At 39.7% G+C, this 18,155-nt stretch overlaps 1 protein-coding gene across 5 annotated transcripts in view; it reads right to left on the reverse strand.

Moving 5' to 3' along the window:
* Nucleotides 1-18,155, reverse strand: part of OSBPL1A (oxysterol binding protein like 1A) — a 251,514-nt gene that overhangs the window by 4,503 nt on the left and 228,856 nt on the right. For all 5 annotated transcript variants that reach the window (XM_060173612.1, XM_060173611.1, XM_060173613.1 and 2 more), the window contains 9 exons: nucleotides 14,960-15,094; nucleotides 14,097-14,194; nucleotides 13,097-13,279; nucleotides 10,093-10,200; nucleotides 9,064-9,153; nucleotides 7,736-7,862; nucleotides 2,844-2,960; nucleotides 1,719-1,842; nucleotides 1,075-1,165 (listed from right to left, as the gene is read on the reverse strand). In XM_060173612.1, coding sequence (XP_060029595.1) covers nucleotides 1,075-1,165; nucleotides 1,719-1,842; nucleotides 2,844-2,960; nucleotides 7,736-7,862; nucleotides 9,064-9,153; nucleotides 10,093-10,200; nucleotides 13,097-13,279; nucleotides 14,097-14,194; nucleotides 14,960-15,094 — 1,073 coding nt within the window. The remainder of the gene's footprint in view (nucleotides 1-1,074; nucleotides 1,166-1,718; nucleotides 1,843-2,843; nucleotides 2,961-7,735; nucleotides 7,863-9,063; nucleotides 9,154-10,092; nucleotides 10,201-13,096; nucleotides 13,280-14,096; nucleotides 14,195-14,959; nucleotides 15,095-18,155) is intronic.

The following is an 18,155-nucleotide window of genomic DNA, read 5'->3' on the forward strand; positions in this document are numbered from 1 at the left end:
AACGACTTTTAACCTGCCACAGGGAGTGAACTCAGGACCTAGTGCCTGTGTGACACTGGAGAGGAGCTTCCCAAGGCCCAATTTCTTTACTCTTTTTTTTATTTGAGGTGGGGAGAAAGAAGGTGAGAGAGAGGGGAAGAGACAGGTGACAGAGGAGGATATCTTAACATGAAGAACAGATACCTGATGATCTATCTCACTTGTAGGTAGAGATTAAGAAATAAGAAAAAAGAAGAAACAGTGAAATTTGAATTGGGCATGGTTTGTGTCAGCAATGGCAAGGACTCTGGGTGGGGAGGAAAGGCTGAAGGGCATAGAGAACACTGGGGAATTAGTGCATGACAGTTGAGAAAGGCTAAGTTGGTCGTGGGAGTGTTGTGTGAACTTCAATCATGGGGAAATGGATTATTCACATGTGACAACCATCTTGTAGACCATTATTTCCTTCATAAAATAATTTTAAGGGGGAAGAAATAAATCAACTGTTTTATCATCCCTGGAATTTTCTCTATACTACTTACATGATACTTCCATGTGGTCTCAGAGTTCAAACCCCAGAACCTTGTGTATGAGTGAGATCATCCCATATTCATCCTTCTCTTTGACTTATCTCACTTAACATGATTCCTTCAAGCTCCATCCAATATGGACTGAAAATGGTGAAACCACCATTTTTAATAGCTGAGTTGTATTCCATTGTGTCTACTACAACTGGCTCAGCCATTCACCTGTTGTTGGGTACCTGGGTTGCTTCTAGGTTTTGGCTATTACAAATTGTGCTTTTTGGATGAGTGTGTTTAATTTCTCTGGATATATCCCCAAGAGAGTAATTGTAGGATCATAGGTCAATTTCTAGCCTGTGAGAGTTCTCTAGATTGCTCTCCACAGGGGCTGGACTATCTTATATTTATGTGGGACTATTTTAACCTTAATACCAAATACTCATTTCTGTCACTTGTCTCTTATCTTAAAATAATGTTACCCTCAGGTATTGGGAACAACTTGTTTGGTCTCTCAGCGAGTCTGATAGCCTTGTTTTACCTGCTTAGCCTAAGTCTAAAAAAAGCAACGAACCTTGTCTTCCAGTCTTCTTCTGACTTGGACCTGTTTTTGCGAGCTGCTCTTTGTTTTTCCTCAAGTCTTTTCTTCTCTTCACTAGCTTGATCTGAAATAAGAACAGCAACGAAAGACAGTTATTCTTCAAGTAGAAAGAAAACTGCCAAGCACAGTACTAAACACAAGAATCCTATGGAGAAGCACCATCCACTTGTATTTTCATAGACACAGAATAGCTAGAAACATCACACATTTTCTCAGAAGCGAATTAGGCATCCAATCTCCATCTCTTTCTATAGCTAGGCATTTCTCAAAAAGAACCTGAGAACTCTTCAGGCCCAAAGGAGTCCTGTTAAAACACTTCAATGAGTAACAGGGTGGAAAACCATAATGAATGTGCTATTTTTCTGAATTCTTAGTAAGAAGACCCAAAGTTCCTTATAATTCCATTCAGTCACTGACCATATTTAGTATATTAAGTTATCAAGGAATATCATCAAATACTGAATATGAGCAACATCTACTTTATATTTCTAAATCGTAAACCAAAGTTGCCGAACTTAAATTTAATTTTAATTCAAAAATAATCCAAGAAAGACTACCAGTCACCATCATTCCAAAGAAGTCAACCTTTACTGAAAGTAGCATCAGATGTTAGGTACCTATTTCTCCATTTTCCATGGCTCGTATGTCAGGCCGTAACCTGCAGTCTGTCTTAGGAATCACACTCTCCATTTCCTTGTCTACTTCATTCAAAACCATAGCAAAGCTTGTAAAATTATACATCTGAAAGAAGCGAAATACTTAAATTAGTGTTATACTATTATACCAGAGCATAATGCAAGATAAAAATCTCTACAGGTAGTACAGGACAGATTGGACAATAAGCCACTGTCTGTGTGTGGGAATGATTGGGAATAAGGGTCAGCCTTTCTCAGGTCACACATCTAAAAGACTTTAGTGAAATTCCTATCCCTTATGGGAATCTTCCTCAAAGAAATCTTGAAGCAGTCTTTACAGAAAAAAATACCCCCCCATAAACTCTAAGTAAAATCAATATTATTTTCTCTTCATTAGAATCATTACTTGTTGGAGCTGAGGAAGCTTATACTGCATACTCTGTATCGTCTTGTATTATAAGTAATTTTATCCTAAAGGAATAACTAACTAAACTCCCCTCCCAAACCCATTCCGACACATCTTCCCCTGCCATGAGGCAGCCAGGCAAGGATGGCATGAATGAACTAGTTTCAGGTGAGAAGGAAAACAGGTATACTGAAGCAGCAGTGGGGCCAATGAGGAGCAATAACATTCCAATAACATTCCTTGCTTGCTTCTCCATCTCACATGAACTGACTTGACTGGCTTTGCATGTTTGGAGGAAAAGAACATTATCCCAAATAGGCTGGGAGAAAGTTTAAACCTGTTAGACAAAGAAGGGGCAACTGGAAAGGGGCAAGAGACGGTCTCATGGTTATTTATTTTCATATAAATAAAAAGGGCTACAGAGGTAGCTCACTGCTGTCTGTGTGGCTTAGCTCTGAACTCAGGCACCACAGAAGGGTGCCACCCCACTGGAAGAAGCTTCATGGCTGCAGTGTCTCTTTTCTGTATATTTGAGTGGAAAAGAAAGTCAACCTGGAGTGGTGAAATCACCTATGTGTCTGGGACCAGCTTTGCAATAAATCTGAAAAAGCTGGTCCAGGAGAAGTAAGGTCCTGAAGCTGCAAAAATACTATTTCTGGAAAGCTGAGAGAGTACAGTCACATTCAGCAACCCACTCTCACCTGGGCAGAATTAGGGGGTCTTGGGGCTATTCGCCATAAAAGAACACTTCCAGGGATAACACACACACTTTCCGAGTCTGGCATTGGCATCTCATCCGATTCCTCAGAATTGCTCACCTACAAGGAAAAGTGAATGAGATAAAAATACTTCAAGATGAAATACTTACACGCTGTGAGATAAACCTCCATTTTTGTATGCTATTAGGATGTGAACTGGACGAGGGTCTACAAACCTTGAGCTTTCTCATTCTCAGACCTTTGCCTTTTTTGCCAGTGCAGGAAGTCAATAAAGACTTGTTGACTGTCTATGAGCTTTGAGTACTGTGAGGTGTACATGCCCGATCAGTTAGTGCTATTTTCATTCAGGGCATTATCACCTACACTAGAATCTAATAGAACTCTAGTTCTATTAAAGCCTTTTTTAAGCCTTTTTAAAAGATACACTCTAATTTGAGGATTTATTAGACCATTATGAGGACAATAGATTAATTTCTTAGGGCAGTTGGCTAAATTCATCAATGAAGCAAAATCAGTAAAGATCCTGAAAGAACAACAAAAAGAAAACTTAAACCAATGTTTGGGAGCAGGGAGCTAGTCAGCCAATGTAGGTTAGGAGCTGGGAGACAGTTCACTTAGTAGAACATGCCCATTACCATGTGTAAGTATCTCCCTATGTCTGGGCCTGGGCACTGTAGATGATGTGGGTGATGTGCATCTCTCCAAAATAAAAAAATGAAAAAAATGGCTTGGGGAGGCTACTCAGCAGTGCTGTTACAAATGTTTGAGGTCCTGGGTTAATTCCCACATGCGACAGAAAATTTGCTAGGTTAAAAGGAGATGCAGATTTCCTTCAATGACTTCCATGTACCAGAGCTATGCTAGGGGCTCTCTGTACTTGTAGTGTCCTAAGAACACACACACACACACACACACACACACACACACACACACACACACACACACACACACACACACACACACACAGTTTAAGTCTGGAAGGTGAAGTAATATGTGACTAAAGTCACACAGTTATCAAATTATTTTAAGATTTAGTAGTAAAGTGGTAACAATAGTGATGATTACAAACTCCCCATGATACTCAAACATGCTCAGTAAGATTAGACATCTTTGGAAGCTAGATGTACATAGAAAAGTGACGAGGGAGTTGGGCGGTAGTGCATTAGGTTAAGTGCATGTGGTGCGAAGCACAAGGACCGGTGGAGTAAGAATCCAGGTTTGAGCTCCTCGGCTCCCCACCTGCAGGGGAGTCACTTCACAAGTGGTGAAGCAGGTCTGCGGGTGTCAATCTTTCTCTCCCTACTCTGTCTTCCCCTCCTCTCTCCATTTCTCTCTGTCCTAACAATGACGACATCAATAACAACAATAACTACAACAACAATAAAACAACAGCAACAAAAGGGAAAATTTTTAAAAATTAAAAAAGAAAGGAAGGAAGAAAGAAAAGTGATGAGGCAAGAAGAATTGTGCCTCTCCTCACAGGACAAGACCAACTCTTTCCCCAAACTCTGGAACATTTTTTTCCAGCACCATCAGTTTCAGAGCTAAAGAAGTGTCAGTGCACCTCCCAGAATGAAAGAAAAGCAGACAGAGAACATGAGATGTATGGAGAACTATATAGCTATAAAAGAAGGGAAACAGAAAGGTTGGAAGAAGACAACCACAAGCAACTAGCCTCATCATGTAATAAACCGTCTTTTCACCTATAAACTCGATTTACAAAGAAAAATCACTTGAGCTGCTGATGCAGCGCACGTGGACAGCATGCTACTTGGCCGTGTGGGAGTCGCACGCGAGCCCTGCCCCCAGTGCAGGGAAGAAGTAAGGGTGCCATGCTCACGTTCACCTGCATTCTATCTCTACCTCTCTGACTCTTGGGTCTCTATCTAGGCATACATAAATAAATACAAACTAAAAATAACTCGAGTGCTTTGTTGTTGCTGGTTTTTTTTCCAGGAAAGTAGGGCTTCTTAAATTTCAAGTTTTAAGTATGCAAAAAAAAAAAATCATTAATGAGGCCCAGAGTGTGAGGTCTGAGCTGAGTCCAGGGCCTGCAAGCTAGTAAGATGGGGCTCAGGCCCACAGATGACCAAAATACTTTGTGCAGAAAGGAACACAGTGGTGTAGACTCTGAACAGATACAATTCTCAGCCCTCTAAGTCAGTTAACTCATTTCACAAGCAGATGCTTATTTATTTATTTATTTATTTTGCCTCCAGGGTTATTGCTGGGGCTCAGTGCCTGCACCAGGAATCCACTGCTCCTGGAGGCCATTTACCCTTGTTGTTGTAGCCTTGTTGTTATTGTTGATGCCATTCGTTGTTGGATAAGACAGAGAGAAATGGAGAGAGGAGGGGAAGACAGAGAGGGAGAAAGACAGACACCTGCAGACCTGCTTCACCGCCTGAGAAGTGACTCCCCTACAGGTGGGGAGCCGGGGACTCTAACCGGGATCCTTATGCTAGTCCTTGCACTTTGTGCCACATGCACTTAATACGCTGTGCCACCACCCTACCCCCAGCAGATGCTATTTTTATCTCTTCTTTAGAAATGGTGAGGCTTCAGGAAGGTGATAAATCTGCTTAACGATGCCCCATTCACAAATGGTAGAGGGACAATTCTAACCCTGAATCTGTGACCCAAACCCTCAAGTCAGTTACTAGAAAGTAAGTAGTTCTCAAATAGTTCCTGTCCACACAGCTGCAATATTTCTTGAGGTCTTAGCTCTTTTGCCTACAGGAAAGGGACAGGATAATACCAAACGTTAAAGCCTCCCTGGGGGCCTTTGAGAAGGAGCTGTGTGTCCTCATATATGGAACAGAATATTCAAAAGGAAGCAAGCTCAATCTAATGTGCAAGGACACAAGTCCCCAAACCCCACCTGCAGGGGAGGAACTTCATGAGTGGTGAAGTAGTGCAGCAGGTGTCTTTCTTCCCTCTTGATTTCTGTCTCTATCCAAAAAGAAAGAAGGGGGATGAGGGGGAAGGCCACCAGGATCTACTGAGCACCAGTGGCAATAAAAAATAAAATAAAAAGTAAATAAATAAATTCAATCTGAGATGAAAAGCAATCCAACAATGGCTACTTTAACCTGAATGATGTGAATTTCAGTGATCTAGTTGTCAGGACTAGGGTAAGAAAGCTACTGGTTAGCATGAACCTGCAGGAGATACTTTTGGAGGGCATTTATATGATTTCAACATCTATTCCACATGAAAGGGGAAAAGAATGTATTTTCCTCAGATGTGATTTATTTTGCTAAAGCTTCACAAATTCAACCAGGTCCGTGTATAACTGCACAGCTACAAAAGTGGCACAGACTCATAATTCTAGACAACATATGTGCTAGATGGTTCATTGAAAAGATTCAGTGGCTTGGATGGACCTTGAAAATTTCATGTTGTAAAATAAGTCAGAAACAGAAGGATGAATATGGTATAATCTCACTCTCAGGCAGAAGTTGAAAAACAAGATCAGAAAAGAAAACACAAGTAGAACCTGAATTGGAATTGGCGTATTGCACCAAAGTAAAAGACTCTGGGGTGGGTGGGTGGGGAGAATACAGTCCATGGAGGATGATAGAGGACCTAGTGGGGGTTGTATTGTTATATGGGAAACTGGGAAATGTTATGCATGTAAAAACTACTGTATTTACTGTTGAATGTAAAATATTAATTCCCCAGTAAAGAAATAAAAAAAAAAAAGAAAAGATTCTGTGGCAGTGACTTAAGAGGTGGCTCCATCACAGAGCATAAAAATTGTATGTGGGAGGTCCAGGGTTTGATCCCCAGTACCACATGTGCTAAAACAGACACATACTCTTCTCTCTCTAAATAATTTTTAAAGAAAGATTCTAAGAGAAAAATTAAATACCTTTGGCACAGAGGAAAAGGGGCCAGGAGGTGATGGCCTTTTCCTCATGTTTATCACACATGGTTCCGTAGCCCCCATGTCCACTTGGTCGATTCCAAATTATATTCCTCCATGAGGATAATTTCTGGAACCATCTGTTCCACCCCGGTTCCATGGCAACATCGCCCCGCCAGATATTCGTCGGGATGCGGCATCATCTAAGTTCATTTCCCACGTCTACGCTCGACCGGACCTGCCAATATACGCGGATATCTTCGCCCACCCTGTCCAACGCTTGACGTCTCGTCACCCAATCTGGTTCCCTACGCCTACACTGAACTTCTCTGTTCCAGACTCTTGGAAACAGAGTTGGCAGTCAGCTGAGGTAAAGAACAAACACCTCATCACAGACCCCTGCAAGCGTCAACCCGGCTTTGACCTAGCACGTTATGATTGGGCCCTCCTCAATCGCTATCGAACAGGCCATGGCCGGTGCGCCGCTATGTTCCACCGCTGGGGAGCCAGAGACGACCCGAATTGCCCCTGCGGCTCAGACAGACTATGACCCACATAGTCAACGACTGCCACCTCTCCAGATTCAAAGGAGGTCTCGAAACTTTACATCAGGCTCAACCTGACGCTGTTGACTGGCTACGGAAGAAGGGCAAACGCTAGAAGAATCACACAAAAGGACCTGGGTTCAAGTCTTTGGTCTCCACTTGTGGGGGCTAGGGAGGAGGAGGAGGGTTCTTCATGAGTAGTGGAGCCTTACTTTTGCTGTCTCTCTCTCCCTCCATATAATTTTCTGACTCTAACAGAAGGAAGAAAGCAAAGAAGCAAGGAAGGATTTAAAAAAAAAAAAGTTCACCAGGAACTAAAATTTTCATGCACACACTGAGCCCAAGTTATAACTCTGATGGAAAAAAAAAAAGTCTGTGATTCAATGATAGGCCGGCTCCAAAAGATTTAGTACATAGCTAAGTCTGGTTATTTATTCAATACCACCTTCTGGGATGTTCACCTGTTTGCTGTTTTTCTTCTCTTCCGTGTTTTTCTTGTCATTTTTTTTGTAAGCATCAAAAGTAGCAGGGTCAACACTGTATAAGCATTCAGTCCACTTTCCATAAAGGGCACAGAGCTTTTTTTTGCTGTCAAAAGAATTTGATGGTTAGCCAAAAACTAAACCATTATTTTTGCTGTAATTGTTTACAAAAGTAAACTCCAGATGGATCAAGGACTTGAACGATACACCAGAAACTGTCAAATACTTAGAGAAAAATATTGGCAAAACTTTTACATCTAAATTTTATAGGCATCTTCTGTTAAACAAATTCAACTACAAGGAAGTTAAAACAAACAGACAAACAAAAACAAAAAAAACAAATGGGACTACATCAAATTAAAAAGATTCTGCACAACAAAAGAAACCATCACCCAAAGAAAGAGACTTCATACTGAATGGGAGAAGATATTTATGCACCATACATCAGACAAGAGGCTACTAACAAAAATATATAAGGAGCTCACAACATGGAGCTCCCCATCCCAACATGGAAGAGAGGATATGAAAAAGTGCTCCAAGTAATTGACTGTCAAAGAAATGCAAATAAAGACAACAGTGAGATACCACTTCACTCCTGTGAGAAGGTCATACAACAAAAATGATAGTTGTGGGGGCAAAGGAACGCTCCTGCAGGGCTGGTGGGAATGTCAGTTTTTCCAGTCCCCATGAAGAGCAGTCTGGACAACTCTCACAAGGCTAAAATTGGGCCTACCCTATGACCAGGTAATTTCTCTCTTGGACGTAGATCCTAAGGACCCAAACACACTCATACAAACATACTTGTGTATACCTATGTTCATAGAAGCACAATTTGTAATAGAGAAGACCAGGAAGCAACGTAGGTGTCCAAAACCATGAGTGGCTGAGTACCTATACACAATGGAGTACTACTCAGCTATTAAAAATGATGACTTCACCTTCTTCACCTCATACTGGATGGATCTTGAAGGAATCATGTTAATTGACATAAGCCAGAAAGATAATTGTGGGATGATCTCACTCATACACAGAAGTTGAAAAATATGAACAGAAGGGGAAACACAAAGCAGAACTTGGAATAGGTTTGGTATACTGCAGCAAAGGAAAAGACTGTGGGGTGGGGTTCTTTAAGGTCCCGGAACATGATGGTGGAGGAGGATCTAAGCAAGGGGTTAGATAGAGTGTTATGCAGAAAACAGAGAAATTTTACATGTATCCACCACTTCATTTACTATAAACCATGAAACCATTTCCCTTCATAAAGGAAAATGAAAAAAAAATAAATAGAAGTAAAATGGAAATTTTACCTTTTATCTTGGATGTAGCCTTCGACTTTGTGCAATTCCTTACCAAAAAGGCCACAGGGTTTAAAGCTCAATATACACTTGTCCCCAGTCCTGTGGAGGAGACAGACTTGGATTATCATTCATGAGGAAAGGTACAGGAGAAAACTGCTGTGGACTGCTTTCCTTGTCAGTTTTCTTTCCCTTTTATTCATTTATTTATTTTGCTACCAGGGCACTACTAAGCTCTGGCTTATGGTGGATTGAACCTGGCACTTTGGAACCTCAGGCATGAGAGGTTGACTACTTTTCTAACACACATCACATATTCAGCTCCATGAAGACATCATCATGATTCCTTAGTTAGTACTGAACCTACCATAAGGAAGAGTAGGCAAATCTCCTAAGGATTAAATGGCTGGTGCCCAGGATGAGTACCTCTGTCCTCTCATATGGTGGCGGAGAGGCTAATCCTCAATGTGTTGTTTTTTGATGGTGATTAAGTCCTGAGGGCAGAGCACTTATGAATGGGATTACTGCCCCGTTATGGGAAGAGCCATGGCAAATTAGATCCTTCTCCTCACTGCCATGAATGAATAATGATGTGATAATCTGAAAGTTGGAAAGGGGCGTACACAGAAGATCTGTCATCACCCTGTTCTTGGGCTTCTAAGCTTCTGAATGAGGAGGAGGAAACTAGTGCTGTTCAATCCACTTAGTCTATGCTATTCTATACAGTAGCTGGAGTTGACTAAAATACTTGCCAAACTTTTGTTTTAGCCTTTGTGTTATTCCCACTCCTGTGTGACTATGCAAATTAAACAAAGAGGCAAAACAAGTGGAGTGTAGAACCAAGATTCAGAGACTAGGGAGGTTCAGCATTCATCCAGTCTTCTCTCATTAGACAGTCCATTGAGCTCAGTCCATTAAATAGATGACCTTCTCCTTACTCAAGCTTGGTTCTTAAATTAACACCAGGTTCTCCTGAAGCTTTATTAAACAATGAAGAACAGTGGAAATGTGGGAAGAGATAAGTATCCCGAAAAGTCTTACTTGTGATTGGTGATTTCCACATTGCCATACTGCTCAATCCATAGTTTACCCACAATGATGTTATGTACACAGCAGGTAGGGTTTGTCCACGTATATGCTTCATTGTGTCTATCATGCCAAAATAAAACCAAGGAAAAAGTGAGAGCCACTGTTTAAAGATGTATCTCTTTTTAAAATCTTTTAATTTTTTTTTTTACTATTTATTTATTTATTGGATAAAGACAGAGGAAAATAAGACAGTTAGAGTGAAAGAGAGACAGACAGACAGCTAGACACCTGCAGTACTGCTTAACTGCTTGTGAAACTTCCCCCCTATAGATGGAGACCAGGGATCTTTGCACACTGTAACATGTGCACTCTGCTGGTGCACTACCACCTGGCCCCTAAAAAAGTGTCTCTATGAATTTCCTCCAGGTGGTGGGAACTGGCTCCAAACCTGAGTCAGGCATGACTAGGCAGACACACTAATCAGGTGAGCTATCTTGCCAGCCTTCACCTGAATACTCTTTTTTTTTTTTAAGCTGTGTTTTTTTTTAATTTTATTTATTTCCTTTTTGTTGCCCTTGTTGTTTTTATCATTGTTATGGTTATTATTATTATTGTTATTGATGTCATTGTTGTCGGATAGGACAGAGAGAAATAGAGAAAGGAGGGGAAGACAGAGAGGGGGAGAGAAAGACAGACACCTGCAGAGAAAGATAGTGTAATGCTTCACTGCTTCTGAGGTGACCCCCCCAGAGGTGGGGAGGTGAGGGCTCGAACCATGATCCTTCCTCCAGTCCTTGTGCTTTGCACCATGCCTGCTTAACCTGCTGTGCTACTGCCAGACCTTCTGTGAATACTCATTATTTTTTAAAAGATGTAAAAGTCAAAGAAAAAGACAAAACTCTACACTTAGACCAAACTCCAAATAAGCTGCCCATAGTGATTTAAGCATTTGAAAATTTGACAAAAACACACACAAGTGGTCCGCACAGTGGATAAAGCACTGGATTCTCAGCCATGAGGTCCTGAGTTCAATCCCCAGAAGCACATATACCAGAGTGATGTCTGGTTCTTTCTCTCTCTGCCTATCTTTCTCATAAATAAATAAATTATTTAACACACACACACACAAACAAAACTTTTTTTTCTTGCCTCCAAGCTTATTGCTGGGGCTCAGTGCCTGCACCATGAATCCACTGCTCCTGAAGGCCATTTTTCCCCATTTTTGTTTTCCTTGTTATTATTGTTATTTTTATTATTGTTGTTGGACAGAACAGAGAGAAATTTAGAGAGGAGGGAAAGACAGAGAGGGGGAGAGAAAGACAGACACCAGCAGACCTGCTTCACTACTTTTGAAGCGACCTCCCTGCAGTTGGGGAGCCGGGGACTCAAACCGGGATCCTTATGCGGGTCCTTGCGCTTTGCATCATGAAAACATACACAAAACGTAAAACTAAACAGGAATAGCCAGGGAGGTGGATCATGAACAGAACTCTGGACTTGTATTAATGAGAGGCTCCAACTTTGATGCCAAACAGCACGTAGGACAAAGACAGCCCTGCTATAACAATAACAACAACAACAGTAGTAATAGGAGAGAAAGAGAAACAAAGTTTACAGATAATCAAAGGGAAAAAACTCTGTACATGTTCCTCCACTATAAAAAAAAATACTGCTGTTTAGAGGATTACTTGAGGAGGGGATCTGGAAATACTATTATAACTGATTTATATTATCTTTTAAAAATTGATTTATTTTTCTATGAGAGAGAGAGAGAAAGAGAGACATACATCAGAGTACCTCTCAGCTTTGGCATATGTGATCCAGGGGACTGAACTTAGCCTGGTACATTATAATGTGTTTCTGCTGTTCAGATAAGGGACTCAGGCTGCTCTAACCCTGTGCCAGGAGTATGGTGTGTATGAATCACTATCATAATGACCTTTGGGCTTTTTATGTCATACTAGCCTTCTATTATTGATTTTTTGGATCCTCAGAGAGTTGCTTTATGTCTTCTATCCAGAGTTTTCAATTGCATCAATAGGAGATATGGCTAGAATAAGCATACTATAGCTTAACACAAACTGGAATTGTCTTTGAATTTAATCCTCTTTCTATTGCAGAAGAGGACTACATTTTTTTTCATCTTTTTTTTTTTTTACCTCCTCCAGAGTTATCGCTGGGGCTCGGTGTCTACACTACAAATCCACTGCTCCTGGTGGCTATTTTTAATTTTTTTTCCATTTTATTGGATAGAACAGAGAGAAATTAGGAGGGGAGGGGAGCAGAAAAATAGATACCTACAGACCTGCTTCACCACCTGTGTGAAGTGACTCCCGTGCAGATGGGGAGCTGGGGGCTCAAACCGGGATCCTTCCCCGGTCCTTTGGTTTCATACTATGTGCGCTTAATCCGGTGTGCCACCTCCCGACCCCCAAGGACTATATTTTTAATTTAAAAAGACTGACTATTTTAAAGTGGGGGGGTGGGGTGGGGAGAGAGAAAAAGAGAGAACCAAAGCATCACACTGGCACATGTGATGCCAGGTATCAAACTTGGGACACCATGCTTGAGAGTCCTGTGTCCTATTCACTGCTCTACCTCCTGGGCTATGAGAAGAGAATATCTAATCTACCTGTTGGCTCAGAAAGAAGCTCCCAATTGACATAAAAATATTTTTCAAAAAGAATTCACTTTAAAATATGGTTAACAAAATATTATATATATATATATATATATATGAATGACTTTACTTTAAAAAACTGTTATGTAGAGATTAACTCCATTCTAATTTTTAAAATATTCAAACACCATAAATACCAAGTTAAACTTTTTAAACAAATCCAGATTAACATTTATTATTTGAGTGCTTCTGAATTATTAAACATAGAGGTAGATAGTTTACACATGGTAAAAGGTATTTATTTTTTGAATAAAAAAATGTGGTGTTTGTGTGCAAGTGTATAAAGCTATGAGTGGGCAGATATCAACAGAGATCAATGGCTTGAGTTCCACTTACTCAAGCAGTTCCAAGGTGATGGTTCCTTTGGGCTCTGCTTCTACGCTCTTGCCCCAGAACTTCAGTTTGGGATAGATGGAGCCATGAAAGATGAAATCGTTGTTTAATCCCTCGGCATGAAACGCACTAATGGGTGGGTGATGGCTGACCTGCTCAGAGATGAGTCTGAAGCCAAGGTCATCTCTTAAGAATAAGAGAGACAGAGAAAAAAAAAAGTTAACACTGTAATTAATTTTAATTATGGTATGTGTTCTATTTCTGTAAAAAAAAAAATCAAAGTACTTTTGACAAAGTCAACAATTTTCTGTTATCCTGACAAAAGAATAACTTAACGTAGTAGAAACTGTACAAGTGCAACCCAAACTATGAACTTTAATATTATGATCACTCTATTTTCTTGAGTGTAATAAAGAATACCCATCTGACTTTGGGTGATTTGCAGAAATAAGGTCCCTCAGGTATAGTTAAATTGTGTCTAAGTGAAGATAGAAGAATCTAGTGTTTTTACTTTCAAGTACACAGGAAACAAATGAATCTGAAACTGATGCAGCAAAGGAATATTCAGAAAACCTAAAGTCAAACAAACCCTCTAATGATGCATAAACAAGAATCCAGGCACAGCAGGAAACAGAACTCTATTATAGATGTGTTCTTCACTTTCATGCTGTCAGTACACATTTATGCTGATCAGTTATACAAACTAATTGTGTCTGAGGGTCTATGCCAAAAGGAAAGAATGGCAATTAATCCCATGTGGTCAGGAATACTGAGGCCCTTACAACTACTTTTTCCAGTGGCAGATTTTACATTCACTTCAGTATTTTGGGCGTGGTCTCAAGAGTAGTCAGTCTTACAGAAATCAAAACTGTTAAATTACTCTAGTAACACAAAATTTTTGCTGACAAGGCTCCAATATATCACATTTTACCTTTACTTGGAACACTACACAAATTAGAATTCAATTATCCATCTATCAGTAGAGTAGAGTAAAAGATCTTACCGAACTAATTCATAAGTCTCTCCCAGAAGTGGGTTGAAAGGTTTCCCTGTACGTTCCCATTGGGAAGCCACAGCGGATACAGCAAATGCAGCTACACACTGTGGGTGGAGAAATAGGAGATCTGAAAATAGCTTTGTTTGTTCCTCTTCCTTTTGGGAAGTGGAATTTTGCTGGCGAGTAATTTACCAAATTATTTTTGGGAGCTTTAATCACTTTTGGATAACCCAAAAGTGATTAAAAGGATGTAAACTGAATAGTCAAAATGGAAATCACTCTGAGTCTCTTCCTATGATGTCAAATTCTTTCAAGGACTTATTAAAAAAAAAAAAACACACAACTCTCAAACCCACAATTGCTTTTAATTCCTTTAAAATTTCTAACAGGTATGAGATTATTTTTTTGGATAGGAAAAATAAAACAAGTTGGTACTATGTCCAATGAGGTTGGGGAAACTGATTTATACAAATGAAAGGGACAGAAAGATACTGTTTAGGATACTATGGCACTGTTCCAAGAATACTGTATTTTCCATACATGGCCATCCTCAACTAACACATAAATATTATCTATTCAAAGAAAACTAAGTGTAGCTTTTGTATGTATGCATACATACATCCTTATGTGTCTGTGTCCATCCCCTCTTGAAAACATGCTTGCAAGAAAGCTTTTTTTTTTTTTAATTGAGTTTTTGCCCCAGAATATGCTCGTTTCCAAACTGAAGACTCAAACAGTTTGGTAACAGATGACCATGTTTCTTTTGCAATTCTTACTGGTCTATCCACTATGGCAGTACTTTGCCAAGAGGATGTGGACAGAGATGTCTCGATGACTTCAACCTTTCCCACTGCTTATATGCCACATACCTGCATCCGTTCCACAGGATCAGAAAACGAACTGGCCTTGTGGATGAGGTATGTGTGCTCCATATATTCCGTGAGTCGCTGCAGGAAGCTCAAAGGCTCATTAAATATGACTGGCATTGTGATCTTGGAAAGCTCCTATTTGATAAGAAAATGGAAACCATTACATTCAATGTAGAAACAGCAAGCTCATCGGCTGCTGTCTTTATAATAACATGTTCTAAACAGGAAGTAGCACAAAGTACAAAGCATGAAATTTAATATCAGTTCAACTTTTTCAATCTGGAAAGAAATACAGATATTACCCCAACGTTTTTAAGAGTCACAGTCACTTCCTAGTCTACTTACAAGGATGATAGTTAGCAGTAATCTGTCATAAATGAGAACTAGAAAATGGGAGTTGAGGAGATATTATAGTGGTTATGCAAAATATTTTCATGTCTGGGGCTCAGAGGTTCTAGGTTCAATCCCTAGCACCAACACAAGCCAGAGCTGAGGAGTACTCGGTTTGTTTCTGTATTTATCTTATTAAAATAAATAAAACAGAATTAGAAAATGGAGTATAGATGAACAGAAGGGAATGCACACACAAAAAGAAAAATCTCCACAGCTGACTAAGCGGCAAACATGTGTATCTTTTTTTAATAGATAATTTTCCAAAAGATTCATATTTTTGACAATACCAGTGTATTCTGAGCACATCAATCTCCTATAAATTGTTGTGTAGGCGCTAAAAGTTTATTGTGTTTCTTATAGAATAGGCTTCAAATTCTGTCTGCAAGGAAGACACACTGACAGAAGACTTCCAAAAATAAATAGGGCAGGGAATCTCTGATCTGCAGTTTTCAACTCTTATTTGCCAAATGCCACTAGCAAGTAACAGCATTGTGAAGTCTTTTAAATTTTTTATTATGGAAGAAATGTATCTTGGCATTCTCTGGAATATACTGATAAACTTCCCAATCTTTCACATATCACTGTGTCCAGACCTTTCCCTGGGGAATCAGGTCTTTTATGATGTCTGTTGACCAGACATTCTTGAGGTGTCACCCAGATTAATTTCACTGGTCTCTGACTTTATTTCACTAAACATACATACTGCTACCTAACCACATAATTAAAAGCAATGTACACCCTAGACAGGGCTGCCCACTATCACCATTACTATTCAACATAGTGTTGAAGTTCTGGCCATAGCAATCAGGCAGGAGCAAGGAATTAAAGGTATACAGATTAGAAGAGAAGAAGTCAAACTCTCCCTGTTTGCAGATGACATGATAATATACATAGAAAAACCTAAGGAATCTAGCAATTATCTTTTGTATATCATCAGGCAATACAGTAAGGTGTCAGGCTACAAAATTAACATTCAAAAGTCAGTGGCATTCCTCTATGCAAACACTAAGTTAGAAGAAGTTGAAATCCAGAAATCAATTCCTTTTACTATAGCAACAAAAACAATAAAATATCTAGGAATAAACCTAACCAAAGAAGTGAAAGACTTGTATACTGAAAATTATGAGTCACTACTTAAGGAAATTGAAAAAGACACAAAGAAGTGGAAAGATATTCCATGATTATGGGTTGGAAGAATTAACATCGTTGAAATGAATATACTACCCAGAGCCATATACAAATTTAATGCAATCCCCATCGAGATCCAAAACACATTTTTAGGAGAATAGAACAAAAGCTACAATGTTTATCTGGAACCAGAAAAGACCTAGAATTGCCAAAACAATCTTAAGAAGAAAGAACAGAACTGGAGGCATCACACTCCCAGATCTCAAATTGTATTATAGGGCCATTGTAATCAAAACTGCTTGGTACTGGAACATAAAAAGATACACTAACCGGTGGAATAGAATTGAGAGCCCAGAAATAAGCCCACCCCCAAACCTATGGCTATCTAATCTCTGACAAAGGTGCCCAGTCTATTAAATGGGGAAAGCAGAGTCTCTTCAACAAATGGTGTTGGAAAAATTGGGTTGAAATGTGCAGAGGAATGAAACTGAACCATTATATTTCACCAAACACAAAAGTAAATTCCAAGTAGACCAAGGATTTGGATGTTAGACCAGAAAACTATGAGATACTTAAGAGGAAAATATTGGCAGAACTCTTTTCTGCATAAATTTTAAAGACATTTTCAATGAAACAAATCCAATTACAAGGAAGACTAAGGCAAGAATAAACCAATGAGACTACGTCACATTAAAAATCTTCTACACAGCTAGGGGAACTACTAACCAAATAAAGAGACCCCTCACAGAATGGAAGAAGATCTTTACATGGCATACATCAGACAAGAGACTCATAGCCAAAATAAATAAAGACCTTGCCACATTCAACAACAAGAAAACAAATGACCCCATTCAAAAATGGGGAGAGGACATGAACAGAATATTCACCATAGAAGAGATCCAAAAGGCTGAGAACATATGAAAAAATGCTCCAAGTCTTTGATTATCAGAGAAATGCAAATAAAGACAACATTTAGATACCACTTCACTCTTGTGAGAACGTCATACATCAGAAAAGATAGCATCAGCAAACACTGGAGAGGGTGTGGGGTCAAAGAAACCCTCCTGCACGGCTGGTGGGATTGTATATTGGTGGAGAACAGTCTGGAGAACTCTCAGAAGGCTAGAAATGGACCTACCCTATGACCCTGCAATTCTTCTCCTGGGGATATATCCTAAGGAAGCAAACACACCCATCCAAAAAGATTGGTGTATACCTATGTTCATAGCAGCACAATTTTTAATAGCCAAAACCTGGAAGCAACCCAGGTGTCCAACAACAGATGAGTGGCTGAGTAAGCTGTGGTATATATACAGGATGGTATACTACTCAGCTATTAAAAATGGTGATTTCACCTTCTTCACCCCATCTTGGATGGAGTTTGAAGAAATCATGTCAAGTGAAATAAGTCAGAAACAGAAAAATGAATATGGGATTATCTCACTCACAGGCAGAAGCTGAAAAACAAGATCAGAAGAGAAAACACTAAAAAGAAATTGGACTGGAGTTGGTGTACTGCACCAGACTATAAGACTCTGGGGTGGGGGTGTTCAGGTCCTGGAACATGATCGCAAAGGAGGACCTAGTGGGGTTGCATTGTTAAGAGCAAAACTGTTAAATATTATACATGTACAAACTATTTTATTTATTGGTAACTCCAAAACATTAATCCCCC

Source organism: Erinaceus europaeus, chromosome 15, assembly GCF_950295315.1.
Source record: "Erinaceus europaeus chromosome 15, mEriEur2.1, whole genome shotgun sequence".
Taxonomy (NCBI): Eukaryota; Metazoa; Chordata; class Mammalia; order Eulipotyphla; family Erinaceidae; genus Erinaceus; species Erinaceus europaeus.